The following is an 18,939-nucleotide window of genomic DNA, read 5'->3' as shown; positions in this document are numbered from 1 at the left end:
AGGTAGATAGATCCTGAGGAATAACACCTGATACGAAGAAGTTACCCTCAGGCTTTACATGTACACACGTGTACATAATACATATGCTGCTGAACTATAGCTGGAATTTTTAATACACAGAAACAGCCTTCTCCCCAGTGAATGACAGTCTGATCAGTGGGTACCAATTATACACTGGGTATTGAGGTTCTGGTCTGCAGATGAAAGGGTCCAGGCTAAGGCAAATCTATGGTGGAGCTTGCATTTCAGGATCCTGTTTGGTTTTCTTGGGCTGCAAATGCGGAAGGGGCAGCTTTCACTGGAGGGCTGACAGCACGTTAAGGTCTCTAAAAGACGATGATGAGGGTGATGCCAAAGGATGAAGTCTGAACCCAGGAGCAGCCCGATGTCTGCCGGGCCTACACCAGCAACCTTTGTAGCAAAGTCACCCCCACCCTCCCTTCTTGGGGACAGGGATGATCAGGATATGGTCAGGGACAGAGGAAAAGGGCTCCAGGTTCCTGTCTTCCAGGTCCATCCTTGAGTACCTGGACTTGGGGGAAGAGGACAGTCACCCCAGGCCCCATTAGGATAGAAAGGGATCTGAGCTCTAATCATGGTCCTTTGATAGATGAAGTCTAAAGATCATCCTAGCCCAACTGGGGCCAGGCTCTGGCTCCACACTCTCCCTGATGACATCAGAAGATCCTTTTGCAGAGTAGCCCCCATGGGGATCAAGCAAGCTCACAGAAAAACATCCCCAAAGGCTGAAGCATACCAAATAAAAGTAAGGGAAGGCCAGGCGTGGTCAAGCACACATTTAATCTCAGCACTCTGGAGACAGAGGCAGGCAGAGCTCTATGAGTTCAAAGACAGCCTGGTCTACATAGCGAGTTCCAGGCTGACCAGGGCTACATAGTGACAGGCTGGCCAGGGCTGCATAGTGACACCCTGTCTGGGAAAAAAAGACAAGGGTATTTGAGGAGAGAGTACTTGTTGGACTGCCGAGGAAGCTCAGTGGAAAGGCGGGTGAGGTTTCAATGTCTCCCAGCAGAGCAAAGTAACCACGTGACTTGCACTGGACAGAAGAGGCTCCTGGGAAGCCAAGTCTTGGGAGAGAAGCCAGGCATCTGGGGATCTCTGGGATTCAGGGCTTGGAGCCTTTTGGGGCCAGGTGTACCATCATCATTCACAAATGTGCACACAGAGGAGCAGTCTTGAGCCCTTTCAAGTTGGAACAGAAATTTCTCACTGTGACAGTGTTTCCAAAATTAGCCCTGACAGCAGAGGCAGCCGCAGCAAAGCGGCAAGTGTGCTTATTTAAGGACTGGAAAGGCATCCTTAATAGCTCTTTCTGCTGTCTGGGTTTGCAGGCACATGGGTGGGTCTGCAGGTGCAGGGGCTCTAGCCAGAACCCGTCTCCCGATAGGATCCTGGCCTGCCCAGCTCCTCACTCCTTCCAGCTGTTTTCCCATTCAACAGCAGAGTTCCAGTAAGGACTGAGTCCCCTGGGAGACATACTGTCCAGCATGTAGGAAGCCTTCCAAGGAGACAGGACAATAGCCATTTGCACGTGTGTTTGGGGTAAGACAGCTGGGAGTGAGTGTCCCTGGCCAAGTCTCCATGTCCCAGTATTTTGTTTCCTGGTCGCCAGCTCTTGTAGCTGTCCGTGGTGAACTCTCGGTGCACTGAGACTGAATGACAAGCTATGCGCTGGACACTGTGTAGGGAACTGGGTATTTCCCAAGGGACTCTAGGACAGGCGCTAGAAGCCCAACGTTGAGATGAGGATGCAAAGCGTCTTGGTTAGGGCTTCTATCACTGTGATGAACAGTAGCACAATAATGAACAGCTTAGGGAGGAAAGGGCTTATTTCAGTTTACACCTCCCGGTAACGGTCCAGCACTGGAGGAAGTCAGGACAGGCACTCAAACAGGGCAGGAACCTGGAGGCAGGAGCTGACGCAGAGCCCATGGAGGAGTGCTGCTTACTGGCTTGCTCCCCATGGTTTGCTCAGCCTGCTTTCTTATAGAACTCAGAACCAACAGCCCAGGGTGTGGCCACACCCACAATGGGCTGGGCCCTCCCACATCATCGATCAAGAAAGTGTACCAGGCCAATCTGGTGAAGGCATTTTCTCAATTGAGTTTCTCTCTTCCAAAAGGACTCTGGGTTATCAACCCAGAGATGACACAAAACTAACCAGCACGCAGAAACTTAGGAGTTAAGGCACCTGTTCCAGGTGACCTGTTGACCGAAGATCCTGTTGAACCCTTCAACCATTGACTTTGGTTGCAGAGTTCAAAGCCGAGCACGGTTTCTTTCCTTGGAGGCAAGGAACTTTGAGATAAGGCTACAGAATCAGATAAAATGATGTATAACCGACTTTTCATAATGATAATACAGTGACTAATTTAAAGAAGAGGCAAGCCGAGTCTTGGGAAAGAGCCTTTTACTTGCCAACCTCAACCCCTGAGACGGCCAGCAGCAAAGTTTGACCACTGAGGCCTGACCACCCATCACCCTGTGTTCTCTTACAGCAGGTACATCTGAGATCATGGAGATAAAATGGGGCGATTACATTAGCCAGGGTCAGACTCTCCAACTAAAGTAAAGTAACGTGTAACATTCAAGGCCAAGAGTGCACAGCGGTGGCTGGTCTCCTCTGTTACAACAGTCGCTGTTAATAGCCACCTATTTGTAATTCGGGGCTTTCCCCAGGACAGAGTGGGCTTTTGGCAGGAACAGCGGCTGCTTTAGGGCTTGAAATTAGCATAAGAGAAGCTTGGGAAACTCTTGTTAGTCAGAACCTGGAACAGCAGAGGATCTCGGAGAGAATAGCATGTTCCAGTGTTGCCTCCGAGTTTAACCAGCTGCCAACCTGTGAAGTCCAAGGCCAAAGGGCTTCTCTGTTCCTAATCCTCTCTTGGTGAGGACAAGCCACAGCTGGCCAGCAGCTGTTGGCAGGCTGAGAGGACACCACAAGCCCCACAGAACCCAGACTTGGACACCGGGCGAAGCTGAGATCAGCCTGAGTATGGCTTTCACTAGGAGTTGTCTCTTTATCTCATAGGCGACATTTGTAGAAGAAGAATGACACCTATTTTACAAGAACAAGGGAAAGAGTGAATGCAAGACTCCTGGTGTCCCAAAGGGCTTGGCAAACCACAGCCACTCACTGTTCTGATAGTCACTGTTATTGTGGCTACTATCAAGGTTATAGCGGAAGAACCAGCCTTCCTCCATCTTAGGCTGAAAGTATCTTATAGTAAAGACAAACTAGGTTCATTCTTGTTTATGATTAAACCTCTGTTTCTCAAGGAGTGGGCTACACCCCACCTGTAACCTTAACTACAAATGGTTCTGTACTGCCTGTTCCAGAAATGGCTATCATGTCTTTGTTTCAAAAAGTTATTTATAACCATCTTGCAACTCTACCTTTGTTTCAAAAGGTTAGATGACCACCTACGATGTGATTGCCTTGTTCTGCTTGACTGTTATGCTCTGCTCCTGTAATCCCGCCCATTCCCCTCATTTGGAAACCCTCTATATCCCTGAGCTATAAAAGCCTTGTCTTCCTCATATCCAATGCTGACTTTTTGAAACCTGCCTTAGGGGGAGGCATCTAGTGTGCACAAATCAAAACGCTTGCTTTAATTAATTGCCTGCTTTAATTAATTTGCCTAGGATGATTTGGGTTGGTGGTCTTTCTCCTCCCATTTTTGGGATTAACACAGCACCTGAAACAGATACAGTTTCTCCCAAGGTAGGACCTTCCTGTAAAGACACTGGCAGACATGTCTTCAGAAAAACATGCAGGAGAAGCCAGGCATGGCGGCACACATCTGCAATCCCAGTTCTCAGGAGGCAGAGGCAGGATGATATCTCGAGTTTGAGTCTAGCCTGGGCTACACAGTGAGTCCCAGTCAAAAGACCAGGAAGGAGATAAAGAAAAAAGGATGGGAGGCAGGTAGGCAGGAAGCAGTCAGTATCCGTTAGAAGTAGGGCCTTCCAAGCACTTCTCTCTCCTCGACTCCGTGTAGCATCTTGAACTCACCAATCCACACCCCAGTGGTTAGACTCAGGGGTCCCTGGAGCCTTCTCCCTAATGGAGATGCTCCCAGCAGGCACCTCACCTAGCTAGGATCTGGGTCTGCTGGAAGACATTGCAGAGACCAGTGATACAAGGAAGGATTTCCTTTTCTTTTTTTTCTCTTTTCTTAAATAAATGTGCTCATCTATTGTACATTCTGGCGGCAACTTCCCCTCCCCCTTCTCCTCCTAACCTACCCCACCTCCCACCCTCCCAATCCACTCCTCCGTTTCTGTTTAGGAAAGGACAGGTCTCCCGTGAGTATCAACAAAACACGGCACATCAAGTTGCAGTAAGACTAAACACTTCCGCATGTATTGAGAGGCTGGGCAAGGCGACCTGGTATAGGGATTAGGGCCCGAAAGCCAGTAAAAGACTGGGAGACAGCCCCTGTTCCCACTCTTAGGAATCCCAAAAGAGGACCAAGCTTCATCCAGCAACTGATGGAAACAGATGCAGACCCACAGCCTCTCTGATGACAATGGGGCTAGGTACCAATCTGGTCACAAGAGATAAGGAAAGATTTTTTTCGCTGCTCTTCTTCCTGCCCTGTCTCCAGGCCATCTGTTCAGCCTTGATTTTTCTGGGTGCTTCAGGCTTCCTTTTTGTTTATTCTGTAAGGCAGGGTCTTTCTCTGATCTGCAACTGGTGACCCCTGGTGGATAGAAGTGAAATCTGTAAACTTTTTTTTTTTTTTTTTTTGGTTTTTTGAGACAGGGTTTCTCTGTGTAGCTTTGCGCCTTTCCTGGAACTCACTTGGTAGCCCAGGCTGGCCTCGAACTTACAGAGATCCGCCTGGCTCTGCCTCCCGAGTGCTGGGATTAAGGGCGTGCGCCACAAACCGCCCGGCGAAATCTGTGAACTTTAAACTCACAGACAGGTGGCCTGAGAGCCTGGTCTGTGGTGGCCAACAACAGCACCCTTGGACTTGGGCTCTCAAGAATAAAGCTGCTCTGGGGTTTCTTGGCTTTGGTGACATATTGTGGAATGTTAGTTTAAGATGTGTTACATTTGCTTAGGTTGTGGAATATTTGTTTAATGGTGCAAAGATGTGTTGGATTCCTTTACATTGCATTTGTTAAACTCTGTGAAGCTGTGTTACTGTGTCTGTGTAAAACACCTGATTGGTCTAATAAAGAGCCAAGGTGTGCTCCCACCCATCAGCGACTCTTTACTGTCTCAGTTCAGTCTCTCTACAAGGGGCCTTACACCAGTTGTCAGAACCATCCTGGGAGGCAAGGTCGTCCTCGGGCTGACACCGGGAATCAGCCTTTCCATTCCACTGTGGAATTCCTGGGGCAGAATGTAATTCTTTAGGTCCATTGTTCCAAAACTCTGATAGCTGAAACATTTCTTCTGATTATCTTCTTTCCTGCCAGGACTGTAGCAGAGTGACTTCAGTTCATGTCAACAGTTCAGGGTGTCATTGTTACACAGTCGCTTGGACTGATTGAATGGGTCTTAGTGACCAAACCCTTAGTGACAGTCAGAGGAAGCCCCCTAGAGCTCTGGGCTAGCGTTCCCTCTGGTGGACAGCATTGCAAAGGGCACAAAGCCAGCCCTTGGCTGCCACCATAGCAGAGGTCTTACACTGAATGCTTAAACCTTTGGCGGGGTTCCAGGTGCCCTGATTTTCAATCCCTCCTTCCAGTTCCATGGAGCCAGTGTGCAACTTCAGTAGCAGAGAAGATGGTCGATCGGAGGGTTGGCTGGCCTCTCACACCCCCTGTTGTTAAGTAGAGGATGGGGGTACACACTGTGCTCTTTCTGCTGCCCAAGGCCCGGCTTGCTGCTCTAAGCCCCATCTCATGCTCCCCTTGACTCCATCCCTAACCCCAGGAAAGATGAGCTGCTGCAAGCGCGAAGCTTCCGTGGTGAGCTGGTTCATGTGCAGCTCACCAGTACTGAGCCTTAAGGCCTGGTTGCTTATGTCCTGTGTGGCACCTCCCCTCTGCCCTCCATCTCCATACTTTTCTCTCCACAGCCTGTCTGCTGCCTCCCTTGGCGAGGCCTTTAGTCCAGTGGTCTTCAGCTATTCCCAGGCTGTATCTGCTTCTGTAATTCATCCCCCTAGAAATGACACCCTACCCGAGATCACATCCCTTATGTCCTGGAAAAGTTCCTCGTGTCTTCTTTGACTCCCTGGACAACTGTCCTGTGCCCCCTGTGGGTATGTGACTACAGTTGCTGGCACTCACTTGGTGAAAATGAGACCCGAATAGTCACACTTTACATGAAGTGCCTTCCACACCACGTGCCTCTCCCGCATCCCCAACTTAACTGTCTTCTCGGGAGATACCTCTGTCCTTTCCTCCCTTTTGCCCAATTTTTGTTTGTTTGTTGTTTGTTTTTTGTTTTAAATGGAAGAGTCATTTCCTAATTATGACTGGAAACTTTTTTTGTGGTGTCACGCCCCCTACCCTCTTCCTGGTGTATTCCACCCCCCCCACCCCCGTTCCTGATTTCTGATGAGGTGAATGAAGAAGACAGAAATGTGGAAGTGGGAACTTGAACCAGGCAAGGGAAGTCCGGAGGGATACAGTAAAAGCAGATTGGCCAGGGTGGATGTGAGCCGAGGATGTGCTGCTAGTTTATGTGACGGGAGACACGTGGATGATTCCTTCCATCTGCTGCAGGGTGGGGAGCATCCCTTTGATTCAGATGCCGAAGGTGGTGATGTCAGGGGTGGGGTCAGGCTGAGGTCAAAGTGGAAGGCTGCTGCCTTCCCACAGTGCAAGGCCGTGGGGCTTGGAGCAATCAAGTTATGGATGAGCTAAGGTCAGCTGAGGTAAGAGAGTGAGGATTCCTAGCAGCTGGCTTTCTTCTGGGAGCCATGCCCTGAGGTCCTGTGGGAGGCCACTTGCCCTTCTCTAGTGCGCATCTTGCTTCAGGTCAAGGTCACCCTTGGGTTGGCTACACACTGGTGGGAGTCACTGTGCTTGGCTCACCCCTGCTTGGTGACCAGCGGGGAGACAGTGAGCAGTGGCCAGACTTTGACAGAGCCCTCTTCTCCAGCTGTTCTGTTGGGAGCTGGTGCCAAATCGAGGCCACTCGTTTTGTGACCTCTAGAAATCCACCCAGGGAGTCACTTGTCACCCTGGACCCCGCTGTGTCTGGACCTCTCTGAATTGGAGCCAACTAAGTTCCCTCGCCTCTGCTTAAGACAATTTGAGTTTCTGCAGTGAGCAACCAAAAGAAGTCTGAACTAATGCAATAAACAGCTCACTGGGGAAGAGGCCTGAGATTAAAGCTTGTAGCTCTAGCACTGGGGAGGTGAAGGCAGGAGGGTCAAGAGGTCAAGGTCAAGAGGTGAGGCCAGCCTCGGATACTGGAGACCTTTGTCTTAAGAGAGGGCTAGGAGAATGTGGAGGTGGTGGTGGGGTGGGTGGTGGTGGGCCTGGGGATGATGGGGGTAGGGGTGGGGGTAGAGTGAAATCAGAGGTTTGAGACTGTGAGGGAAGGGAACAGCAGAGGGCAGTAGGTACAACTAGTCAGTAAAGGCCCTCAGAGTGACTGGAATTCTCTCCCAACTCCTCCATTAGAGATTCTGCTCCTGGAACTAGAAGGTGCAGTGTGCAATGACCACACCCAGGAGAGCTGTAAGCCTGCAGAGTGTGGCTCCTATGCCCCTGCCCAGCCCCAGAAGGCCAGTTGCCAGCCTTCACTAGCCTTAACTGGCTTGTTTTTTTTCCTCAGCCCTGGCATGGGAAGGACCCTACTGTGGTTGATATATTGTGCACCCCAATAAACTTATCTGGGGGTCAGAGAACAGAACAGCTACTATATTAAACATAGAGGTCAGGCAGTGGTAGCACACACACCTTTAATCCTATCACTCGGGAGACAGGATCTCTGTGAGTTCAAGGCCACACTAGGAACAGAGCCAGGTGTGGTGGCACACACATTTAATCCCAGCACTTGAGATCTCATGTCTTGCTTGGAAAAGACACATGCCTTTAATTCCTGGAAGTGATGGCAGGAAACAGAAAGGTATATAAGGCGTGAGGACCAGGAACTACAGGCTTTTTAGGTTTTTTAATCTTTTAGGCTTTTGAGCAGCAGTTCAGCTGAGATCCATTCGGGTGAGGACTCAGAAGCTTTCAGTTTGAGGAAACAAGATCAGCTGAGGAATTGGTGAGGTGAGCTGTGGCTTGTTCTGTCTCTCTGATCTCTCAGCTAACACCCCAATATCTGGCTCTGGATTTTTTTAATTAATAAGACCTTTTGAGGGTCATGTTACACTCTACTCTATTTCTGCGTTCATCCTCACAAGGGATCAAGACTCAGGTGACTGCTGGGGACATGCTTTCTCCCCTGCAGCCACCCCTCAAGTGAGCACGACCTCCCAGCCCTGCCCAGGTTCCCCTTCTTTGCTGAGTCTGTGACATCACAGAGTCAGAGACTAATGGCCACTGTGTTAGTTACTTGTAGATTCCTGAGGCCCAGCACCTCACAGAAGCAGTTTAAGATTCGCCAGGTTTACTTTGGCTGCCAGTTTCCAGAGGGTACAGTCCATTGCGTTGGGGAAGGACGGCAGAGCAGCAGAAACTGGAGAAAGGAGCCGGGGCTGGGAGATGACTCAGCCATACAAGCATGAGGACCTGACCCCCAGAATCCACATAAAAAGCCAGACATGGTGCTCGTGCATGTAATTCCAGTGCTTGAGAGCTGCAGCCAGGCAGAGCTGGGGCTTGCTGGCCAGCCAGCCTAGTCTACTGGGTGGCCTCAGGCCAGGGAGAGATCCTGTGCCTCAAAAATCAAGATGGAAGGCTCCTGAGGATGACACCTGAGGTTGACTTCTGACCTCTATAGATAGGCACATGCACACCCGTATACACACACACACACACACACACACACATACACACACACACACACACACACACACACACACACACACACACAAGTAAGGGGAGGAAAGGGAAGGATCCAGGGATAATATATGACCCCAAGACTTGCCCCAGTGACCCACTTCCTCCAGAAAGACTCCATCTCTTAATGGTTCTATATCTCAATAAACAGAGCTATCCGTGGGGGACCAGGCACTCAAGTGCTCCAGCCTAGGAACATTTCAGATTCAAAGGTTGACTGCCTGGACCCCAGCCCCCAAACTCCAGTCCAGGCTTACCTGACTCCTCATAGGCATCATCAAACTCCACCTGGAAGAAGTAACCGGTGTTCCAGAGGTACCTGCAGGATGTAGCATCGTAGGAGACCTTGAGTGGTGCCATCTGTGGGTCATACACACTGTCTCTCCACTGGATGTTGATGGGAGACTGCCGGGTGCCTCCCACTGAGGAGTCTGGGCCAGTCCAGAGGGGGTGCCCTGGAGACCGAGAGGAGACCTTGACTGAGGGGTCAGTAGTGCAGGCATGAAGCAATAGGGACCCAGCTCTGAGAACAGACCCAGTAGGGAGCCCTGGAACCTTCTGGCCACCCAGCCACTTAACTCTTATATATACATAATATGCAAGCTCTTGGCTCATTCGCTGGCCTGTGCCTATGTGAGTTTGACTTCTGTGTGGTCATTGTCTAGAGTGTGACCATAAGGAAAAGGAGGGAGATCTTTAGCTTGTTTCAGTGATAGGAACAGCAGTTGGGACAAGGGGGACCTGAAAAGTTCCAGAGAGCAGCTAGGGACAGAAGCAGTAGAAGCAAGTTGGTGGAGCAGAGATGGGAAACTATAGGTTCCAGTTACTGGAAGAGTTCCAGGAAGCTGCCAGGCCTCAGGAGCCAATGGTTCCGGACACCCTAGGCCCCCAAACTGTAATGCTGGTAGCTATAAGAAACAAAGGTCCCAGCCGGGCAGTGGTGGCGCACACCTTTAATCCCAGCACTCAGGAGGCAGAGCCAGGCGGATCTCTGAGCCAGCCTGGTCTACAAAGCGAGATCCAGGACAAGCACCAAAACTATACAGAGAAACCTTGTCTTGAAAAACAAAAACAAACAAAACAAAAACAAAGAAAGAAAGAAAGAAAACAAAACAAGAAGAAACAGAAGTCCCAGTCCTCAAGACCCACCCAAGAGCTGTAGCATGATCAGGCATTGCCTGCTGCTGATCTTTAGGAAATTTAGGATTAAGCCAGCTGTCAGACACCAGGCTGCTGGGGATGAAGCCCAGAGCAGTAAGCCTCCAACTTCTGCACCCAGAGTCATGAGCCCTTAGCTTCTAAACTCTGGAGCAATCATTCCTCAGCTCTCATGGCTTAGAGCTGTAAGCCTCTGGGACTAGCCACCACAACCAGCTGGAATGTTGTGGCCATCCAGGACCTCATCAGTGGGTCCCTTTTTTATTCTAAGGCAAAGTGACAGCAGAAACCCTGCTCTTTGTTGGCCTGTGCTCTATTTTATTATTTAGGTCCCACCCCACCTCCCCACCCCCCCGCCCCGAGACAATCTATGTAGCTCTGACTATCCTGAAGCTTGCTATGTAGACCAGGCTGGCCCGGAGCTCACAGAGATCCCCTTGCCTCTGCCTCTGGAGTGCTGGGATCAAAGTCATGGGCCACCAAGCCTGGATTCCCTGTGCTCTATTAAGAGAGCCGTGGAGCAGCACAGACCTTGACTACATCTGTGGTAAGAGAGGCTTGAGTTTACATGTTAGAAATCATTCATTTGACCTTCCCACTGGACAACGGGTATTTAACACAGCTACAGAAGGTTGAATTTAAACCAAATGCAAGAGTGTCCAAAGGCCCTACCAGAGCTCTCTTCCAGTCTGACATCTCAGGCTTTCCTGACCAAGAAACTCAAGGTGTGGGGAGAGTGGATGTTTTAGGATCTGTTTGCTGAGCTGTGTAAGTGAGACCACCACGAGGGAAACACTGAGCCGAGCATCTGCCACCAAATGAGGGGGAGCTGCTTATTGGTGCATCTAAAGTACCGATGCCACCTGAATACAAAACGGGTCTCAAATAGTTCCTCATACTGGCCTCATATGACACCTCTCACAGCAAAACAAGGCTCAAGCTAGGTAAAGTTGGCCTCATGGTCTGGCATGTTGGTGCTCACCTTTAATTTCTACACTTGGAGGCAGAGGCAGGTAGATCTGTGAGTTTGAAGTCAGAGGATATTCGCTCACACTGTGAACCCGAGTTAGCATTTGCATCAATTAAATAAAATTAACGTTGGGTCAGGAGGCTGAGTTAGCAACCATTTGATAGAAAGTAATCATAGAGCATTGGAGGGCATCTGGAAGAGATACAAAGACACACCAGAGGTAGTGGGGAGGGATTTTGAGCAGCATGGCATTTTTTTTGTTTTTGGCAGAGCCGAAAAACATGCTCTTTGGGAGACAGCAGCAAAGAGAGGCTAGCTAGGTGCTACTCAACCTCTCTGAGCTAGCCGGTTTTCACCCCAGCCTTTGAATCTCGAGTTCTATTTATAAATAGAACAACAGAGATCTAGTTAAAGCTGCCTCTAGTGACAGCTGGTGCCTGCAGGAACAGAATCCCCACCAGGCTGTGGCCTGAGTGGCCAGGCTGCTGCCAGAGAAGCAGGCCGGTAACTGCGGAGTCACAATTGCTGGCTGAAATGGCAGTAGACAAAGGTGCAGCCACTGTGCCGAAGATAAAACAGCAACAAAGTGAGACCTTTGTCTCAAAAAAAAAAATATATATATATATATATACATATGTATATGTATATATATATATATATATATATATCACCATCATCATCATAGTAAGTTGGTTTGGTTTCAGATGGGAAGTAACACAAATGAAACAGAGTTTCTCTTTTGAATCATTTAACAAAGCCATGCAGAGGTCCATGGGGCAACTGTGGCCCAGGTGCCAATGGTATGAGCTGCCAATAGAGCCCAACCCTCTGTCCCGGGGAACTAATCTGGGGACAGAGTGAAGACTTGTCACCAACAGGACCTCCTCACTTCATGAGTTTCCATCCTCCGGGCTGATCGAACAGCAGACACCTACTCCTTCCCCTCAAGCCTCCCGAGAAGATCAGTGCCCCTCCCGAGAAGAGCAGTGCCCCAAGCCACCGTCACTGGGTGTGACCCCTGCCAACTTGCTCCCACTTGGGACTGGGTGAGACCCCTGCCAACTTGCTCCCACTTGGGATATCAGTGGACATGATGTAAACAGGGACATTATTTTTTAATTTAATTTATTTATATTTTGTTTTGTTTTGAGACAGGGTCTTTCTACATAACCTGGGCTATCCTAGAACTCACTATTAGACCAGGCTGGCCTCCAGTTCACAGAGCTCTGCCTGCCTCTGCCTTTTCTGGCTGAGTAGAGGCTTTAACTATGTTTGCATGATTGGGCTCTCTATGAGTAAACCACATCCCTGGTGGCTGCTGGCTGAGTGGGGAGGGATGAGGGAGTTGGGGGGTGTGAGAAATGCATTGAACAGATGTGCCTCCCCCCCATCTAGGATGTGGCCCAGCTCTACCTGGGTAAGTTAAGCCCTGGGAAGACCCACCAACTTGTGAGCGTGAAAAACCTATTAAAAGGTTCATGCCTCAGTGCCTTTAATCCCTGGCATTTAGCTTTTTTTCTTAAACCAATCACAGTGATATATATTTACACAGTGTAAAGGAATATTCCACAAACCCCAGCACTCTGCAGACAGGTAGATCTCAGAATTTAAGGCCAGCCAGGTCTACATAGAGAGTTTCAGGCCAGCCTGAGAGTTTCACAATATATAATGAGACCCTGTCTCAACCAAACCAAGCCAAACCAAACCAAAAAACTTCCAGGAACATGCAGCCAGGAGATGACAACCATTGATAATTAGTTCTCCTGGGTAGGAAAACCTTTGTGTATTGGTGTCCACATGCCTGGATGTTTATAGAGGGCAGAGGATAATCTTGAGTGTCATTTCTCAGCTGCCATCTTTTTCTTTTTTTTCTTTTTTTTAAGACATGTTCTCTCATTGACCTGGACCTCACCGAGCAGGCTAGGTTACCTTGCTGTTGAGTCCCAAGGATCTGCTTGTCTCTGCCTCCCCAGCACTGGAGATTACGAGACCAGGCTCAGTGAATTCCAGTTGTCTCTTGCAGCTATGTCCACCCAGGCCAGAGGGGGAGTACCTTGGTGGCCCAGAAAAAGGCCTGTGACTGGTATATACCCAATCCTTCATTTGCACGCAGGACTGTGCAGTGATTGGTGTAAACCCTTGTCACTCCCACCTCTGACTATACAACTAATTTACCTAGTTCCCTTTTGGAGTCAGCTGGGGGACACCTCTCTGCCCTGTCCTCTCATTTTGCAACATCAGGTGGCACACTCCTTTCACCCCAGCATTTGAGAAGCAGAGGCAGGCAGATCTCTGAGTCAGAGGCCAGCCTGGGCTATGGAACAAGTACCAGGACAGCCAGGGCTACACAGAGAAACCCTGTCTTGGGGGTGGAGTCAGGTAGGTGGAGAAGGCTTCTCTCAGGTGACCTTGTCTTTGGGCTGAGCAGGTAACGGGAAGAGGGGACAGAGGGAGCTGTTGTTGGGGGCAGCAGTGTTGATATGAGTTGTCCCAGAAGCACTGAGAGGACAGATAAAGAGCTCCAGGGAGTGATGGAGTTGAGAGCAGAGCAGTGGTGACATTGGGCTTTAGGAAGATGGAAGATGAGAAGCTGCCAACTTCAGTCACCAGATGAGTTGCCAAACCTTAGGAGCCAAACTTCAGACACTGTAGGCACAACAGCTGTGGCACTACCTCTTGCCGTGGGTTGAGGATCCCCCACCCTAGGCACATTCCGGAGCATTAACGCTAGCAACTGCTGTCTGCTGCTGCTCACAGCTGTTAGAGCCAAGGACAGCAGAGTCGCCAAGTGCCGGGGTTAAAGGTCAGAGCCATGAGCCTCGAACCTGAGATCCTAGAGCCAGAAGACTCTGGCCTATAAAACCCAGGGCAGCGGGCCCCCAGCTCTCAGTGCTTGGAGCTGTGAGCCCCTGGTTCTGCCAGTCTTGTCCCTGGGCTTTGGACCCTCAGGGCCTAGGCTTAGAGCACCGCAAGAGCTGTTTGCCCACAGGGTGTGTCTGAATAGAACAGGTCCTGGGCTTGCTGACCGAGGACCTTGCTTTGTTCTTTTAACAACTTGCAGTGGTAAATACTTTTATTACCCTTCCTTGACAGCTGTGGAACGTCCTCTGGGTGTGACATGACTGCAGCCATCTTGGAATAAGAGCAGCTGTAATCACCCACAGGAGACCAGTAACATGTTCCCATTAACATTTCCTCATAGAAGGAGCGGGAGGGGAGTCATGAGACAGACCCTCACCTGAGATCTCAGCCATTCCCACCCTCCTTGTTTCATGGCTCTATGTAATCCTTCCCTACCTGCACGTGGTCTTGGAAAGTGCTGGACTATAAAGAGGGTACAGGCCATGGCCTGGTGCAGATTGTGTGGCAATCTAGGTGGGTGTACCCCTCCAGTATGGTTGGTCTTACAGAGAGGCTGGTCAGGGCTGGGTTCTGTATCTCCAACAGGCTCTCAGAAGGTACTACACATCTGGAAAGCCATGAGGGACAGCTGTGTCCATGAAAGGACAGGAAAGAGGAGGGAGGTGACAAGGTTTTCACCCCAGATCTTCCTGGGTGGGGGTGTGACACGTGGGTCACAATGGCTGATTTATGGAGGGCAGCTTGGATTTCCTACTCCCTGCATCTCTGAATAGCTCTTGCCTCCAGAGTCTGGACATTGGGCTGGACCACTGGGGGATAACGTTCATCCCTCCAGCCTCTTTGTTATCCTTCCAGGCCTGAGCTCGTGCTTGACAGGAGCAGACTTGGAGGCCTGGGTGCTTCTTTGGTTGCCCCAGGCTTTGCAGACAGGGCTGTGGGTGCTGGGCACCCTGGGCACCCAGCTTTTCACACTGGCTTCTCACCAGATGCTAGAGACAGCATCTGTCTTGCCTGTCCTGTGGATGAGGAAACCAAGGCTTAGGGAGGCAGGGCATTTAGTAAGGTTGTCACCTCTCCAAAGTCACCCACCTGCTATCTCCACTTAGGGCTCGGGGCCTGGCCCTTCCAAATGCTGAAGCCCAAAGTCTGTAGCCCAGGCACTTTGAGTCCTGAGTCAGGACACATATTTTACAGGGAAGTGTCTTAGACCCAGTTGGAGGCTTGGAGCATGTACTGCACATTCCCAGTACCTCTTCCCCACTTTTACCCCCGAACCAGAGTTACGTGGCTCACTCAGGGCCACCAGATGCCGGAGACACTGTACAAATCCGAATGGAAGCCAGTCAGCTCTGGACCGTGTTGCCTCTTAAAGCCACCCTAAGGACTGCACCAACATTAACTCACACCTGGGACAGCCTAAGGATCTACTTACGGGCACAGCTGCTGCGTTTCTCCACACAGGAATGCCGGGAGTGCCAGTGCTGTGGCCTCATGGCACGGAGTGGCCCCATGTGCCTGAGGATGGCTAAGGGCTTGTGAGGGCCTCTCCCCAGCATCGTGGCTCTGAGCATAAGTGTGCCAGTTCCCCACTGTCCACCCTTGTTTGGGTCAGGGCCACTGTGGAGTGGGGTGCACCTCTGTTTTTTTTTTTTTTTGAGGAACTCATCGAAACCTCTGAACCTAGTGGTTAAATTTCAACTCTTACCTGTCCCAGTTCAGGAGTGGATGACTGGGGACCAGTGGCCTTGGCTGGGAACAGGTCACTTGGGTCACTGCTTTGGTCTGATAAACAGCTGGGCAAGCCTGCCAGAGAGTTAAACTTGACAGGGATCCCCCAAGAGCACCGGAAAAGAATATGAAAGATGGGTGAGGGCGAAGTCCCTGTCCCCTGTGGTGTTGACCTTGTCTTGGGGACATGTAGTGCAGAGACAGAGCTATCACAGAAGTGGACAGAAGATGGCAGTTTCAAGAGCATAAGGACTAGTGGGGCCACAGTGGCTGAGTGGGGCTGAGACAGGTGTTCTGACTGCTGAGGGCAGCTGGAGTCGCCTTGGGCCCATCTCCACAGCCTAGAGCCTACTTGATCCAAATGTCGTTACTGAGGTAGGATACCCTCTGGTGGGCAAGCCCTTGGGTTCTGCCCAGAGGTTTGCTGCCAACCCCAACAGTGTCTCTTTCATGCATGAAGGGTCCACATAGGGACAAAGTATATTTGGTGGCCCTGGCCATGCTGCTTGGATTTTGTGTCGGCCCCAGGAAGCCTCACTCAGGCTGGGGCAGCTGCCTGTTCTCCAATACCCTTTCCTAAAGGAGGTCCACAGGGACGGGAAGGCATGTGAGTGCTTTCATCATTACTATTGTTTTAAGCTGTGGGTCTGTGAGAGCATAGGGAAGTCTCACATCACAGATTCCAGATCTTAGATCTACAAAACCTAGATGATTGGGATGGACTGTGGGTGAGCTGTGGGCCCTAGAGGGGGAGAGAGAAGAGAGGAGGGAGAGAGGGAGAGAGGAAAGGAGGGAAAGAAAGAGAGACACAGAGAGGGGAACAGGAAAGGAATTGGGCTTTATATTTTGTGTTGTTTTTAATTTTTGCCTTTATTATTTTTTTTACACTCAGTTATATAATCAACAAGTTCACTTAACAAAGGAATACAAATTTAAATTACATTTTATTTATTTTGTGCCTATCTATGCACAGACACATGTGGGGGTCAGAGGACAACCTGTGGCCGTCAGTTCTCTCCGCCGTGTGGGGCCTGGGGTCATCAGGCTTGGTGTTAATCATCTCTGCTAGGTGAGTCATCTTGCTGGCACAAATGGACTCCTTGTATTTCCTTAAGCTGGCCTCTACACTGTGGCATTTGTATCTCTGTCCTGTAGATGGAGGAAACCGCTCAGAGTTGTGACCTGTGCTGGGAGGGCCTCCTAGCTGGCAAGTGGCCAGGCCAGGATGTCCATGGATTTTGAGCCCATCCCACAAACAATATGAGGAGATTGAACTGGAAAGAAAGTGCAGCTAAATGTGTGGCCAAGCAGGAAGTCTTCGGGCACATGTAGCCACTATGCTGCTGTAGCACAAACCCTAACTGGTCTTATTAATAAAAACCCGGGGTCAGATATCGGGGTGAAAGCTGAAAGATCAGAGGAGCAGAGCAGCCAGCCACTAGTTCTTACCTCTACGAAATCCTCAGCTGAAAGGGACCTGAGCTCTTGTCTCCTCCTGCCGTATATTCCTCTCTCTGTCCAGCCCTATCACTTCCTGTCTCCACCTCCCTAGTGCTGGGATCAAAGGCGTGTGCCAACCATTGCCTGACTCTGTTTCTCTTTTAGACTGGACCAATCTTGTGTAGCCCAGGGTAGCCTTGAACTCACAGAGATCTGTCTGCCTCTGCCTCCCGAGTGCTGGGATTGAAGGTGTGTGCCACCACCGCCCAGTCTCTGCGGCTAACTAGTGGCTTAGCTCTCCACTCTGATCTTCAGGCAAGCTTTACTTGTTAGATCCCAAACAAAATATCACCACACACTGCTGTTGGAGTTCTGGGACACACGTGAGGAACACAGCAGATGCCTGGGGATCACAGAAGGGCCTGTCACTCACCCTCTGGGCTGGCTTCAGTGGGGTGGCTGGGGGTTGGTGGACAGAAGCCTCCATGGGAGCTTGCACTCTGGCTGTCATTGTTGTCTGAGGACATGCCCTGAAAGGTGGAGGTGAAAACAACCACAACTCACAAGGTCTCGTGTGTGCGTTCTGGCGGGGCTCTGTGGCGCCTGCTCTTCTCTGCTCCTTGTGGTGCCAGCTGTGCTGGCCCATGGTGTGGTACCCTCACTTCAATATGGCACTTTGTCGCTGCCTGGAAAGCGTTGGCTGGGGGTTCTCTCTGCAGGGCAGCTTGGGGCTAAGTGAGTCATGGGCAAGGGTCCCAGAACTCAGGAAGTGGACATTGCTAATTTCTAAAGGCCCAGTCCTGGTGAGTAGTCTAGGACATCATGGAGTTCTGGTCTGGCAGCTCAGAGGTCAGAAGAAAGGTCAAGGTCCCACTTCTGAGGGGCTGTTCAAGAAGCCAAGCAGGCTCCTCAGTGAGCCAACTTTAGAGCCATCAGTGAGCATGTCAACAGTCTGCCCTGCTGCTGCCACTGTCCCCACCTGGAGAAGGCCACAGCCACTCTTTTTGGCACAGAAAGCTGCTCTCTCTGTGTCCCTGAACTGTCCTTTTGGTTCCTAGTGGGAGAGTCTTCAGGGCCAGTATCCTGTGTGAAGCAGGTGAGGAGGGGGTGATTACCAAAGGCCTGCGTGTGCCAGCTGCCAGGAGAGGCTGTCCCCACAACCTGGGTGGAGGCTGGCAGCCATTCAGTACAGGGCACTGTGGATTTGTCCACGTGAGGGCAAGTCCAGGCCCTGATGGTGTGGATCCCCTCTCCCTCCTCAGCCTGTAGTGTCGGGACCTCCCATCTGTCCACATCTTCCTGCATTAACTTCCACCCCAGGCCTGTGTCACCCTGGCTGGCCCTACCAGAGTCTCTACAGCTGCTCTTCCCCAGGTAAGCAGGACCCCCATTGTTTCCCCAACACTCCAGGTGGAATGGCTTTTCAAAACACAAATCTGTGCACATTCACCCTTCTCCAAACCTTGAGAAGGCTTCCCATTGCTTCTCAGTCAAGACATTCAACCTTCCTCTTATGTATACCAGGGGTGTGTGTTCTAGGGGCACTGCCTAGTACGTATGAACTTTTTTCTCCACAAAGGCTAGGGATCCTAGTAAAACATGGCTGGTTGGTAGCCATTCATCACACGGGGTGATCGGCTCACTTCCTGCTCTCTGCTAAGTTCTTTATCTACTCCTCCCTGTGTGCAGTGCACGAGGTCGGAAAAGCTCCCAGAGGAGAAGGCTGAGATTTGAGAGCAACGGCAATTCACTAAAGGAAAACTGAGACATGCCTGCCTGGTTGTTCAAGCTGGTCAACCAGCTACAGGTAAAGCAGAGATAGGAGGACCACAAGTTCA

The 18,939-nt window shown here is 50.6% G+C and overlaps 1 protein-coding gene across 1 annotated transcript in view; it reads right to left on the bottom strand.

Annotated features, from left to right (window-relative positions):
- Positions 1–15,504, bottom strand: part of Ca5a (carbonic anhydrase 5A) — a 28,520-nt gene extending 13,016 nt beyond the window's left edge. The window contains exons 1-2 of the mRNA XM_052729338.1: positions 15,366–15,504; positions 9,201–9,398 (exon numbers count right to left, since the gene is read on the bottom strand). Coding sequence (XP_052585298.1) covers positions 9,201–9,398; positions 15,366–15,504 — 337 coding nt within the window. The remainder of the gene's footprint in view (positions 1–9,200; positions 9,399–15,365) is intronic.
- Positions 15,505–18,939: the final 3,435 nt, after the last annotated feature.

The sequence above is a fragment of the Peromyscus californicus genome, unplaced genomic scaffold, assembly GCF_007827085.1.
Source record: "Peromyscus californicus insignis strain IS unplaced genomic scaffold, ASM782708v3 Scaffold_8__1_contigs__length_139910024, whole genome shotgun sequence".
NCBI classification, from domain to species: Eukaryota; Metazoa; Chordata; class Mammalia; order Rodentia; family Cricetidae; genus Peromyscus; species Peromyscus californicus.
This window is presented reverse-complemented; position numbering and strand designations above follow the sequence as displayed.